Source organism: Prionailurus viverrinus, chromosome F2, assembly GCF_022837055.1.
Source record: "Prionailurus viverrinus isolate Anna chromosome F2, UM_Priviv_1.0, whole genome shotgun sequence".
Classification (NCBI taxonomy): Eukaryota; Metazoa; Chordata; class Mammalia; order Carnivora; family Felidae; genus Prionailurus; species Prionailurus viverrinus.
In genome coordinates this window covers 17,589,665-17,604,888 of record NC_062578.1, presented here as the reverse complement: position 1 = coordinate 17,604,888, position 15,224 = coordinate 17,589,665, and the positions used below count along the sequence as shown (strand labels likewise).

General features: G+C 38.5%; 1 protein-coding gene across 14 annotated transcripts in view; it reads right to left on the bottom strand.

Moving 5' to 3' along the window:
* The window catches only part of CSPP1 (centrosome and spindle pole associated protein 1), a 154,839-nt gene extending 140,750 nt beyond the window's left edge, over window positions 1-14,089 (bottom strand). For 6 of the 14 annotated variants that reach the window (XM_047841938.1, XM_047841941.1, XM_047841949.1 and 3 more), the window contains exons 1-2: window positions 13,902-14,084; window positions 3,446-3,567 (exon numbers count right to left, since the gene is read on the bottom strand). In XM_047841938.1, the coding sequence (XP_047697894.1) occupies window positions 3,446-3,544 (99 nt within the window). In that variant the 5' untranslated portion in view covers window positions 3,545-3,567; window positions 13,902-14,084. Of the gene's footprint in view, window positions 1-3,445; window positions 3,568-13,901 lie in introns of all 14 variants that reach the window. The other 8 variants (XM_047841944.1, XM_047841945.1, XM_047841947.1 and 5 more) reach the window with 5 other exon arrangements.
* Between the last annotated feature and the right edge of the window lie 1,135 nt (window positions 14,090-15,224).

Genomic DNA, 15,224 nt, shown 5'->3' with positions numbered 1-15,224 from the left:
GAAGAGTTAATACCTACTCTTCTTAAACTACTCTAAAAAATAGAAGAGAGAGAAAATCTTCCAAATTAATTCTGTGAGGCCAGTATTACCCTGATGTCAAAGTCAGACAAAGGCCATACCAAAAAAAAAAAAAAAAAGGAACTACCAGCCCCTATCTCTGATGAACATAGATACAAATGACCTTAACAAAATATTAACATACAAAATCCAACAATACACTAAAAAAAAATCATTCACCAAGATCACGTGAGCTTTATTCCTGGGATGCAAGGGTGGTTCAACATTCACCAATCAACACAATAATCAACAGAAAGGTTAAAACCATTATTATTTCAATACATGCAGAAAAAGCATTTGACAAAGTATAACATCCATTCATGCTAAAAACTCTCACCAAAGTAGGTTTAGAGGGAACATACCTCAACATAACGAAGGCCATATGTGAAAAACCCATAGCTAAAGTCATTAACAGGAAAAATTTGAGAGCTTTTCCCCTAATATCAAGACCAAAACATGGATGTCCATTCTCACCACTTTTATTCAACATAATACTGGAAGTCCTAGCCACAGCAATCAGATAAGTAAAAGAAATCAAAAGCATCCAAATTGGTAAGGAAGTAAAACTATTTGCAGATGACATGATACTCTATATAGAAAACCCTAAAGACTCCACCAAAAAACTACTAAAACTGATAAATGAATTCTGTAAGGTTGCAGGATTAAAAAAAAAAAAAAAACAATATACAGAAATATGTTGCATTCCTATACACTAATAATGAAGCAAAAATCAAGAAAACAGTCCCCTTTACAAAAACAACACCAAAAATAACAAAATACCCAGGAATAAACTTAACCAAGGAGGTGAAAGACCTGTACTCTAAAAACTATAAAATACTGATGAAAGAAATTAAGGACAACAAAAAAAAATGGGAAAATATTCCACGCTCACTGATTGGAAGAATATTGTTAAAATGTCCATACAACCCAAAGCAATCTACAGATTTAATGCAATTTCTATCAAAACAGCAACAGTATTTTTCACAGAAATAGAACAAATAATCCTAAAATTTGCATGGAACCACACAAAAGACCCAAAGCAGCCAAAGTAATCTTCAAAAAGAAGAAAACTAGAAATACCACAATCCCAGATTTCAACATATACTACAAAGCTGTAGCATCAAAACAGTATGGTAGTGGTACAAAAATAAACACACAGATCAACAGAACAGAATAGAGCCCAGAAATAAACTCACACATATACAGTCAATTAATCTGCAACAGTAGCGACAAGAATACACAATGGGAAAAAGACAAACTCTTCAACAGATGGTGTTAGGAAAACCGGTCCGTAACCTGTAGAAGAATGAAACTGGATGGTAAGAATGAAACTGGATGGTCTTCTTATACCACACACAAAAATAAACTCAAAATGGATTAAGACCTACATGTGAGACCTGAAACCATAAAACCCCTAGAAGAAAACACAGGCAGTAAGCTCACTGACACTGGCATTAGCATCATTTTTCTAGATATGTGTCCTTTAGCAAGGGAAACAAAAGCAAAATTTAACTAATGAAACAACACCAAAATAATGAGCTTCTGCACAGTAAAGGAAACCATCAATGAAACAAAAAGACCACCCACCAAATAGGAGAAGGTAATTGCAAATGATACATCCTAGAAGAGGTTAATATCCAAAATATAAAAAGAACTTCTACCACACCACCAAAAAAGAAAAAAAAAATTCAATTTAAAAATGGGTAAAGGACTAGATACACATTTTTCCAAAGACATACAGATGGCCAACAGACACACAAAAAGATGCTCAGTATCACTAATCATCAGGGAAATGCAAATCAAAACCACGGTGAGATAACACCTTGCACCTATCAGAATGGCTACAATCAAAAATAGAAGAAATAAGCGTTGGTGAGACTGGAGAAAAGGGAACCCTCATGTTCTGTTGGTGGAAATGCAAACTGGTACAGCCACTGTGGAAAATAGCATGGAGGTTCCTATATTTCCACTACTGGGTATTTACCCAAAGAAAATGAAAACATTAATTCAAAAGGATATATGCACCCCTGGACTTATTGCAGCATTATTTACAATAGCAAGATATGGAAGCAACCCAAGCATCTATCCATAGATGAACAGATAAAGATATATATACACATACAAATATACATACACACAATGGTGTATAAATGGTGTATGTATCAGCCATAAAAAAGAATGAACTGTCACCATTTGCAACAACATAGATGAATCTAGAGGGTATTATACCAAGTGAAATAAGTCAAAGAAAGACAAATACTATAGGATTTCACTCATATGTGGAATTTAAGAAACAAAACAAATGAAGAGAAACAAAAAAACAGGTTCTTAAATATAGAGAACTGGTGGTTGCCAGAGGGGAAATGGGTGGGGGTGAAGAACATTAAGAGTACACCTAGAGTGATGAGCACAGAGTGATGTACAGAACTGTTAAATCACTATATTGTACACCAGAAACTAATATAAAACTGTATTTTAATTATACTAGAATTTTTAAAATGAAGAGAATAAAATACAATAAAACTAAGCCTCTTCCACACATAGCATACAATAAATGTTAGCTATGTAAGTAACATTCCCTGATAATTAAAGTGTCAATGTTATTTATCATCTCAACCAGATGCCCATACCTTTGCCCAAGATAAATGCTAAACCAGATGAGACACAGGATAACAGGTAACCCAGGACTGTCTTGGGCATACCAATATATATGGTTACTATGATTTCAGTGCACTATATGATAGACAGATTCATCTATATCCTGTATCTTATTAGTACACTGAACTCACAAAAGAAGGTGGCACATCTGTCCAGATGAGTGCTATGGAAGAGTTTAAAATAGTATCCAGCACAGTCTCAGTATTTACTGAGTGGATCAACCATTATTTCACCAAAACTAGGAAAACTTTAAGAAAGCTTTTTCAAGTACTGTTTTCAAGAACACTCAAAAAAATTTCTAATTTGAAAAGCAAAGATATCAAAATAAACTATTATAATAAATTCACTTCTCAATTAAAAAAAGAAATTTAAGATCCTGATTTACTTAAAAGATACTTTTCATGTAGAATATGAAAACTTGTTTTTATAATATCCTGAAAGTTCCCTGTACTAAAAGTAGTCTCCTTATTTTATGAAGCACAGCAATTATCAAGTAAAACCCTAATAAGAGAAAACAAACTGTGAGATACAAAACACCACAACAGAAAAACTGCATTCAAAATCAATGCAATCTTGTCCAGAGTCAGGCTCTCAGACTCAGAATGACAGGACCCAAACTAAAGTATGAAACAGAAGATTCTCACTCATAAAAGAGAATTTTTTACATTTACACAAGACTAATCTTCAGAGACAATTTTAGTGAAACATCTTGTAAGAAAATTAAGTTTACCTTCATTTCCATGTAAGGTGGATCACTTTCCAATTCTGCTTTGTCTTTGGCCAGTTTGGCTTTATGCTCTTCAATAAATTCATCCAAATTATCAGCCATTTTGAAGATACTAAAAAAACAAACTGAAAAAAAACTTAAATGAACACAGCCATACCACAATATTTTTAGGCTAATTAACAACATGGAGGCTTAACCCACATTTAATATTCAATTTCACTTACCAAATTCAGTAATTCAAATAAGCTTGACCAAAACATGTCTGCCTGCTTCTCTCCCAAACCCACCCCAAAAACCAATGACATATATCAGAAAATTCTGAATACACACAACCACCATCATTTCTCTCTCACACACACATACACTGATCCAAGAGTCAAAGCACCTTTTTTTAGCTTTTTTAAAAGTATTCACAGGTAATTTCAAGTTAAGAAAAAACTTACAAATAAGAACAGCACGAAGAACACCCATCCTTTTTTTTTTATTTTTTAGTTTACATCCAAATTCATTAGCATATGGTATAATCATGATTTCAGGAATAGATTCCAGCGATCCATCCCCTAAGTATAACACCCAGTGTTCATCACAACAAATGACTTCCTTAATGCCCCTTGCCCATTTAACCAATCCCCCCGCCACAACCCTCCAGCAACCCTGTTTGTTCTCTGTATTCAAGAGTCTCTTGTGTTCCCTTCCTTGTTTTTATATTATTTTTGCTTCCCTTCCCTTATGTTTATGTTTTGTATCAAAGTCCTCATATGAGTGAAGTCATGATACTTTCTCCAATTTCACTTAGCATAATACCCACTAGTTCCATCCACAGAGTTGCAAAAGGCAAGATTTCATTCTTTTTGATTGCCACATAATACTCCATTGTATATATACACCACTTCCTCTTTATCCATTCATCCATCAACGGACATTTGGGCTCTTTCCATACTTTGCTATTGTCAACAGCTCTGCTATAAACATTGGGACACATGTACCCCTTCAAAACAGCATACCTGTATCCCTTGGATAAATACCTAGTAGCGCAATTGCTAGGTCATAGGGTAGTTCTAGTTTTAATTTTTTGAGGAACCTCCATACATTTTCCAGAGTGGCTCACCAGTTTGCATTCCCACCAACAATGCAAAAGAGATCCTCTTTCTCCACATCCTCTCCAACATTTGTTGTTGCCTGAGTTGTTAATGTTAGCCATTCTGACAGGCCTGAGGTGGTATCTCATTGTGGTTTTGATTTGTATTTCCCTGACGATGAGTGATGTTGAGCATTTTTTCATTTGTCAGTTGGCCATCTGGATGTCTTCTTTGGAGAAGTGTCTATTTATGTCTTTTGCCCATTTCTTCACTGGATTATTTGTTTTTTGGGTGTTGAGTTTGAGAAGTTCTTCATAGATTTTGGATACTAACCCTTTACCTGACATGTCACTTGCAAATATCTTCTCCCATCCTATCAGTTGCCTTTTTGTTTTGCTGATTGTTTCCTGCACTGTGCAGAAGCTTTTTATTTTGATGAGGTCCCAATACTTCATTTTTGCTTGTTTCCCTTGCATCCAGAAACATGTCAAGTAAGAAGTTGCTGCAACCAAGGTCAAAGAGGTGTTTGCCTGCTTTCTCCTTGAAGATTTTGATGGCTTCCTGTCTTAAGTTTAGGTCTTTCATTTTAAGTTTATTTTTGTGTATGGTGTAAGAAAGCAGACCAGGTTCATTCTTCTGCATGTTTTCCCAGCACCATTTGAAGAGACTGTCTTTATTCCATTGGATATTCTTTCCTGCTTTGTCAAAGATTAGTTGGCCACACGTCTGGGGGTCTATTTCTGGGTTCTTTATTCTGTTCCATTGATCTAAGTGTTTGTTTTTGTGCCAGTACCCACTGTCTTGATTACAGCTTTGTAATACAGCTTGAAGTCTAGGATTGTGATGCCTCCAGCTTTGATCTTTTTCAGGATTGATTCGGCTATTCGGTATCTTTTCTGGTTCCATATATTTTAGGATTGTTTGTTCTAGCTCTGTGAAGAAGGACGGTGTTATTTTGATAGGTACTGCAGTGAATATGTAGATTGCTTGGGTAGTAGCAACATTTTAACAATATTTGTTCTTCTTATCCAGGAGCATAGAATATTTTTCCACTTTTTTGTGTCTTCTTCAATTTCTTTCATAACCTTTCTATAGTTTTCAGTGTATCAACTTTTCACCTCTTCAGTTAGATTTATTCCTATATATTTTATGGGTTTTGGTGCAATTGTAAGTGAGATCATTCCTTGATTTCTCTCTATTGCATCATTATTGGTGTATAGGAATACAACCAATTTCTGTGCGTTGATTTTATATCCTGCAACTTTTTTGAATTCATGGATCACTTCTAGCAGTTTTTTGGTGGAATCTTTTGGGTTTTCCATATATAGTATCATGTCAACTGCGAATAGTGAAAGTTTGACCTCCTCCTGGCTGATTTGGATGCCTCTTATTTCTTTGTATTGTCTGGCTGCTGAGACTAAGACTTCCAATACTATGTTGAATAACAGTGGTGAGAGTGGACATCCCTGTCGTGTTCCTGACCTTAGGGGGAAAGCTGTTTTTGCCCATCGAATGATATTAGCAGTGGGTCTTTCATATATGGCTTTTACGATCTTGAGATATGATCCTTCTATCCCTACTTTCCTGAGGCTTTTTACCAAGCAAGAATGCTGTATTTTGTCAAATGCTTTCTCTGCATCTACTGAGAGGATCACGTGGTTCTTATCCTTTCTTTTATTGATGTGATGTATCATATTGATTGTTTTGTGAATATAGAACCAGCCCTGTATCCAAGGTATAAATCCCACTTGGTCATGATGAATAACTCTTTTAACATATTGTTGGGTCCAGCTGGCTAGTATCTTGTTGACGATTTTTGCATCCATGTTCATCAAGGAAGTTGGTCTGTAGCTCTCCTTTTTAGTGGGGTCTTTGTCTGGTTTTGGAATCAAGGTAATGCTGGCCTTGTAGAATGAGTTTGAAAGTTTTCCTTCCATACCTATTTTTTGGAACAGATTCAAAAGAATAGGTGTTAACTCTTCTTCAAATGTTAAATGTTTAAATCTTTACCTGGAAAGCCATCCAGCTCTGGACTCTTGTTTTTTGGGAGATTTTTGATTACTAATTCGATTTCTTTACCAATTATAGGTCTGTTCAAATTGTCTATTTCTTCTTGGTTCAATTTTGGTACTTTATATGTTTCTAGGAATTTGTCCATTTCTCCAGACTGCCCAATTTATTGGTGTATAAGTGCACATAATATTCTCTTATTATTGTTTGTAGTTCTACAGTGTTGGTTGTGATCTCTCCTTTCATTCATGGTTTTATTTATTTGAGTTCTTTCCTTTTTCTTTTTGATCAAACTGGCTAGGGGTTTGTCAATTTTGTTAATTATTTCAAAGAACGAGCTCCTGGTTTCAATAATCTGTTCTACTAGGGCTTTTTGGTTTTGATAGCATTGATTTCTGCTCTAATCTTTACTATTTCCTGTCCTCTACTGGTTTGGGGTTTTATTTGCTGTTCTTTTTCCAGCTCTTTAAGGTGTAAGGTTAGATTGTGTATCTGAGACCTTTCTTCCTTCTTTAGGAAGGCCTCAATTGCTATATACTTCCCTCTTATGACTGCCTTTGCTGGATCCCAGAGATTTGGGGCTGTGGTGTTATCATTTTCATTGGCTGCCATGTACCTTTTAATTTCCTCTTTATCTTCTTGATTATCCCATTCATTCTTTAGTAGGATGTTCTTTAGTCTCCAAGTATTCAGTCTTTCCAATTTTTTTCTTGTGGTTGATTTCGAGTTTCATAGTATTGTCGTCTAAAAATACGCATGGTATGATCTTGATCTTTTTGTACTTACTTAGGGCTGATTTGTGTCCCAGTATGTGATCTATTCTTGAGATGTTCCATGTGCACTCGAGAACAATGTGTATTCTGCTGCTTTAGGATGAAAAGTTCTCAATGTATCTGTTAAGTCCATCTTGTCCAGTGTGTCATTCAAAGCCATTGTTTCCTTGTTGATTTTCTACTTACATGATCTGGCTGTTGCTGTAAGTGGGATATTGAAGTCCCCTACTATTATAGTATTATTATCAATGAGTTTCTGTATGTTTGTGATTGATTTATATATTTAGGTGCTACTACATTTAGAGCATAAATATTTACAACTGTTAGATGTTCTTGGTGAATAGAACCCTTAATTATGATATAATGCCCTTCTTCATCTCTTGTTAGTCTTTATTTTAAAATCTAGACTGTCTGATAGAAGTATGGCTACTCTGGCTTTCTTTTGGCAGCCATCAGCATGATAGATGTTTCTCCATCCCTGTTCTTTCACCCTGCAAGTGTCTTTAAATCTAAAATGGGTCTCTTGTGAGCAGCATATACATGAATCTTGTTTTCTTATCTGCTACCCTATATCTTTTGATTGGAGCACTTAGTCCAGACATTTAGAGTACTGAAAGATGTGAATTTATTGCCATTATGTTGCCTGTAGAGTTGGGAGTTTCTGGTGGTGTTCTCCGGTCCTTTCTAGTCTTTGTTGCGTTTGGTCTATTTTGTTATTTTTCAACTTTTCTCCCTTCAGAGAGCCCCCCTTAAAATTTCTTGCAGGGCTGGTATAGTCATCACGAACTCCTTTAGTTTTTGCTTGGGAATCTTTTTCTATTTTGAATGACAGCCTTGCTGGATAAAGAATTCTTGGCTGCACAGTTTTTCCAATTCGGCACATTGAATATATCCTGCCACTCCATTCTGGCCTAACACATTTCTGTGGATAAGTCTGCTGTGAACCTAATTGTCTTCCCTTGTAGGTTAAGGACTTTTTTTCCCTTGCTGTTTTCATGATTCTTTCCTTGCTTGAGTATTTTGTGAATTTGACCATGATGCCTTGTTGATGGTCGGTTTTTGTTGAATCTGATGAGAGTTCTCTGTGCTTCCTGGATTTTGATATCTGTCTTTCCCCATAGTAGTTAAGTTTTCTACAATGACTTGCTCACATAACCCTTCTACCCCTTTTTCTCTCTCTTCATTTCTATGATTCGAATGTTATTCCTTTTTAATGAGTCACTGAGTTCTCTAATTCTCATATTGTGCGCTTTTGCCTTAGTTTCCTTCTTTTTTTTTTTCCACTTCATTATTCTCCGTAAGTTTGTTCTCTGTACCACTGATTAGTTGCTCTGCTTCATCCATCATTGCTATCATGGCATCCATTCAAGATTGTATCTCAGTTATAGCATTTTAAATTTCATCCTGACTAGATTTTACTTCTTTTATCTCTGCAGAAAGGGATTCTATGCTTTTTTCAACCCCAGCTAGTATTCTTATTATGAGATTCTAAATTATGGTTCAGACATCTTGCTTGTATCTGTGTTAAGTCCCTGGCTGTCATTTCTTCCTGCTCTTTCTTTTGGCGTGAGTTCCTTCATCATCATTTTGAAGGAAGAAAAGGAATCAATAAAGTAGAAAGTAGTACATAATGTGAACTTCATTCTATTATTTACTTCCAAAAAGAACACTGATTATAAAATATGGTTTTAGAAAAATACATTCCAAACCAACAAAAGTTTATATAGTTAAGCCATTTTTAATTTGCTAATTGTGACAAAAGTTTTTTTGTAGTAAAAATTTAAAACAGCTCAACAGCAAACAGTAATTTTCATGTTTAAGAAAAGATCACTTCTGGGGTGCCTGGGTGACTCAGTCGGTTATGAATCCAACTTCAGGGGAACCCGGGTGGCTCAGTTGGTTGGGCATCCAACTTCAGCTGAGGTCATGATCTCATGGCTCATGAGTTCGAGCCCCACATCAGACTCTGTGCTGACAGCTCGGAGGCTGGAGCCTGCTTCATGTTCTAGGTCTCCCTCTCTCTCTGCCCCTCCCCCGCTCATGCTGTCTCTGTCTCTCAAAAATAAACATTAAAAAATTAAAAAATAAAAAGAATCCAACTTCAGCTCAGGTCATGATCTCATAGTTCATGGGTTTAAGCTCCACATCAGGCTCTCTGCTGACAGCACAGGGCCTGCTTTGGATTCTCTCTCTCCCTCTCTTCCCCTCCCCCACTCATACTCTCTGTCTCTCTCTCTCTCCCTCCCTCCCTCAGAAAAAAAAAAAATTAAAAACAAAAAGCACTTCTTAAAATCCCCTAATTTCCCTAAATATTTTATGTCTAATAGAAATAAAAGATGATGGGATAATATTTACTTTGAAGCAGAATTTTATACAAAATTTAAGCAGAAATGTCATTATCCAAAAAAACACAAAGGTAACCTGAGTAATCTAAGGTCTCCACATAATACTATTAACAATTATCACTCTTGAGTACATAAATTTCCCTTTAGTATAATATTTTACCATCCATTACAAATTCTAGAATTGATTTTATGTAACCATAGTAATATTTTTTAACAATGGTTGTGTGTATAACACATGACATAACTAAAGCACCAGATTTATTACATATGTTTAATCATTTATTTTGTTCCACTATCTGATTAAAATACAGTATCTTTAAATTAAATTGAAAAGCCAAGGCAAGCTTTCTCCTGCAAATGCCCTCCAAATACCACCAGGAACATTTTTGTGGTTAAACTCGTTGGGTTTATTATTACTCATTGCATCAAGGGATGCATCCTAGATATCCACCATGAGGAACTCTGGAGTATCTAAGTATAAAGGTGTTAGAAGAGACTAACAGGATTTGCAACTCTTAGGTGATTTGCGAGCAGAGCTTTGCTCAGGAATGAAGCCTGTCAGAAAGTGAGGGTAATTCTATGATTGGACATCTTAGCAAATCTTATCTAAAGCTGTAACTGGTTAAGAGCCAGCAGTCACTTATCAGCTGGGAGAGGGGATGCTTGGTCTTTTGTGGCTTGGACAACATTCATGTTTTATCTGTATTTGGACAGGATTACGGAGTGGTATTTTTTTTTCTCTTGATCTATCACAGACAAAGAACAGCTTTGTCAAATGTTGATGTTCTGTGCAATTGTTTCTCTTCAATGGAAGAACACTAAGCCTAAGCAGTAGTGCCAGGCCAGTTCCTAGCAACACCAAGGCCTTGGTGATAGATAGTACAGCCCAGCTTCCAGCTGTCATGGCCCATCTTTTCTTTTTCACTCCTTCAACATGACAACTTACATAAACATATTTCAACTACAAAATTACTCAAGAATTATAGTGAATCACATAGACTGAGTTGATGGGCACAGCCTAAGTACAAAATAGATTATTTATCATTTAAAAATTAAATTACACAGGTACCTGGGTGGCTCATTCGATTTAAGCATCTGACTCTTGGTTTCAGCTCATGATCTCAGTTTGTGGGATCAAGCCCCAAGTCTGTCTCTGCACTGACTTGGGATTCTCTCCCTCCTCTCTCTCTTCCCCTACCGCACTTGAACACACATGCTCTCTCTCAAAATAAATAAATCAACATTTAAAAAATAATAAAAATAAAGTTTAACTTATAAGAAAAATCAGCTGAAAGAAGAAATCTTAAGGGGATTTTTATCTTCCTTAACCCTACAATGTAAAATCACTCACAACTTTTAAGATATTACCAAGTTGTTTCCCCCCACCCCAGTAGCTACATACATAGTATGTAGATGATAAACAGTTTTTAAGAAAACAGTTTAACTGAAAGACCTGGATTTGAAACCCAATTCCCTCACCAATTAACTCTATCTGATCAACTCAATATGTTCCTTAACCTCCCTTCTGCTTTCCTCATCTGTAGGGTAGACATATCTACTCCAGAACTGTTATGAAGAAAAAACAAAATTATGCATATAAAATGTGTGGCCACACCTGGCACAGAAAAAAATCAATAGATCATAGCTGTTTTATTGTTATTATATTTTCATAGTTTTGACATACATCAGTAATCATCTTTTTAAAGAAAGTCTCCAAAGTACACTGGATTTTAAATCACCAGTAACTGATACTTGATTATCATAATCCAAGTCAACATTTCTAAACCTTTTTTTAAAAATTTTTTTAAATGTTTATTTTTGAGAGAGAGAGAGAGCAAGCTACTTCTGCTGTCTCTGCACTGACAGAAGAGAGCCTGATGTGGGGCTCGAACTCACAAACTGTGAGATCATGACCTGAACTGAAGCCAGATGCTTAACCAACTGAGCCACCCAGGCACCCCAACATATTTAAACCTTAAACTTAGACCCTCTACACTTATCATATAGATAGAAATATAAGACTAGAACATGCACTCATTGTGCTAAGCCTTGGTGAATCTAAAAAACACAGAGGACCCAGAACTGAGTATACCCAATTCTTTCTCCCAATTTCTTCAATCACAAAGAGAGCAGCAAATGTTCACATCCTTTTCCCTCTTGAGTGAAGTGTAAATTTCCTCCCCACTATGGAAGCATAAGGAACAGAAAATAACCTCCCTCCTATAGGAGGACATTATTCTAGATGCTAGAGGAATGGAAAGTGTAAGATACAGACCCTCCCCTCAAATTTGAACAAGATAATGCCCCCTGCCACATGGCTCCATCTGGCCAGACTGATGGGAGATACCCATAAGAGAGTCAGCAGCAATATGAAGAAAACAATTTGAGTATGTCTGGAATTCAGGATAGAGTTCAAGATGGGGCAGGGAGGACTTGGCAGGTCTTAAAATGATCATTAAAGCTATAGGATCATTAAAGCCGTTTCAAAACGGCTGCTTTGAAAAAGAGACCCTAGAGAAGAACAGGGCTGAGGACAAAAGAGCAGAGATTGATAACATATGTGTGTCCTTTCACAGGGAGGAGCCTGTGAAAGAGTTTTAGAAGAAAGACGAGGGATGAGGTGAACCAGGACAATGTTTCTCATTTCCCATCCATTCAGAGATTTCCCCACCACATGAAAGGTGCTTAATCTTTTTCTCCTGGCAGATGACATCCACATGGGCAACTTGCTTCCATGGGCACACACAGATTTTGACAAATCCCCCTAAAAGTTGCTAACAAGTAACTTGTGGGAGAAAGGAAGGTTGAGGGTTAGGATACAGATAAAGTAAATATATAAGCACACTATTAAGTCCTTTAGCAACTTACATCATTAATGGTGACTAAGGACCACAGCATAAGTTAGATGGTCTTTGGGTTATACAAAATTTCCAGAATACTTGCTCAAAAACCTGTCTCCCACTCAATATAGAATGGGAATGCAAGTGAGAATGTTAGGAGAATAATCTGCAATCTGCTCAGTTTGTAATAAATAAATCACATTTATCTGAAAACTGCATTTGAGAAAAATTGTATTAAACCATCCCGTTCCAATTTATCCTATTTAAAACCACCTGCTCCCTTTCAGAAGGTCAACCGTACTGAAGGAGACCTAAAATTTCATACCTGGGGAGCACTTCAGCAGCTATTTAACCACCACACAGTGTCCTCCTAGTGAGAAGAAACATGCAGAAAAGAAAGCATCATCTTAAGGATTTCTGTGAGATTCATTCTTGCTTGTCAACATGACATGCCATTCTTTCATACAAAACAGAACCTCTCTGAGGATAAAATTGGCTTTTTACAAACCCAAATTGGTTGCTGTTAGGTTCTAGTATTTTCTGAGGTGTTTGGAAACTGCTGGTTTGCTTCCCGGTAAACTTCTTAATCCTATAATCTTGAGAGTCAACCTCTCTCAAGAAGTAAGTCTCAATGCTAACATTTACTGAAAGCTGGATCAAAAGCCCAGATAACAATCTTAAAACGAAGGCAATTAGAAGAGACCCAAGCTCACGGAGGCAGAGGAAAACAGGAAAATAACAAGACCGACTTCACAGGGCTGTGATTAAATAAATTTTACTTGGAAAACAAAACACTGAGAACCGCGCCAAGAACATAAGCACCCAACAAACGTTAACCATCAACCAGCACCAAGTAAAGGAAAGGTGCTCCGGGAAGCTTAGCCCAGCAGCAGAGAGCCGGCTGCTGGGAAGACACGCGGGAGATGTGGGTGGCGGCCACATTAGAAAGCGTCAACGCGTCGTCAAGCAACCGGGTCTCCACAGCACCCACGGCGGCGGCAGTTGAGGGGCCCCCAGAGTCCAGACCGCGTAACCAAGACACCGCGCCCGACTCCCACCCACAGGGAACCCGTGTCCCCAGGAACCAAGCACCGACCCCAGCCTACTGCTGTGAGACCGAGACCAGGATCTCGTACCTCCGCTACCGTCTCCAGCCCTGAAGCCGCGAGACCCCGACCTCTACCCAGTAACTCAAGCCCCGCCCCTAGCCCAGCGGCCGCGAGACCTCACCCAGCAAAGAACCCCGCACTCCCAAACGCAGCAACTCCAGCTCCGCGGCCAGCGTGGCCGCCGCGAGACCTCCACCGCCCCCCCCGCTAGAGCCCCTGCCCCCGCCCAGGGACACCACTTCCCCCATCCCCCGACCACACCCTGCCAGGCCCGCTCTCCACCCACGGCTGACTAACGCTTACTCAAGAGAGCGGGCTCGCGTCCGGGAAGACGCACAGCGCCCTAGAGAGGCTCTTTGCGGGCCAAAGAGGTGGCGGCAGCCGCCGAGCACGGGAACACTGCGACCAGCCGCCTGGCCCCGGCTCCGCCTCTTAAGCCGAGCCCGCCCCCCGTCCTTCCCCAACGGCCAAACGCGGCCCCGCCCCACTTCGGCCGCGGGGGTAAGGTCGCGTAGTCGGGGCGCCCCCTATCGTACCGGAGGCCACACAGCCTCCCTATCGCCAGCAGGACTTCCCTGCAAGCATGTTTGGGTTCTCCGCCACCTAGTTCTCCTGGTCCGACTGGGAGCTGTTAAACCGTGGAAAATTCTTCCCAAGCTAAATTGATTCCAGCCCCTCCAAACCTTCCAAGCCCCAGCTGGCATGAAAAGAAAAAAGAGCAGGGGTGGCAGTGAGAGAAAAAAGTGTTGGCATACCTCTCCACATTTCTCTTCTAGGGGTCTGGTGAACGTTTAGTCCTTATTACTATTTTCAACATATTCAATTCACGCAATACTGAGTGGCCATGTGCCATCATTAGAAAAGAAATCTCGAGGGGCGCCTGGGTGGCTTAGTCGGTTTCGTGTCCGACTTAGGCTCAGGTCATGATCTCGCAGTCCGTGAGTTCGAGCCCTGCATGGGGCTCTGTGCTGACAGCTCAGAGCCTGGAGCCTGTTTCAGATTCTGTGTCTCCCTCTCTCTCTGACCCTCCCCTGTTCGTGCTGTGTCTCTCTCTGTCTCAAAAATAAACGTTAAAAAAATAAAAAAAATAAAATAAAATAAATCTCTAGCATCCCAGGAGAGTGGAACTAGGAATCCTTTTTCCTAAATTACTTTGTAAGAGGGTTTTAAAAACAAAATTTCTTCAAATGGAAGTTAATGTCAAAACCGCAGGCAGGGGTCTGGATTTGGTCTTTAATGTTTTTAACTATTTGCCACAAACTGTACTAGGATTGGTGGACACAACTGATAGAGTGTCCTGAACTCTATAAAGCGTACAGTGAAAAGAAAAAATTCCAAATAAATACATTACTACAATGCAATGTAACAGTTATGCAAGCGCCTAGAGTACATTTAGAGAACCTTGAATCATCAGATTTCATGGTAGAGATCTCTGAGCTCTGTTTTTGAAGATTAATTTGGGCCCCCAGACAAAAAAAAATAAAGGGGAGGGGGAGTATTTTAGGCAATGCTAACCACATATGCTAAATTTCAGGATTAGATAAAGATGAAGCTGGAGAATTGAGGTGTGATCCTATTCTTCCGCTCCCTCCCCTCACCCCAGGCAAAACAAATTGCTGAACATCT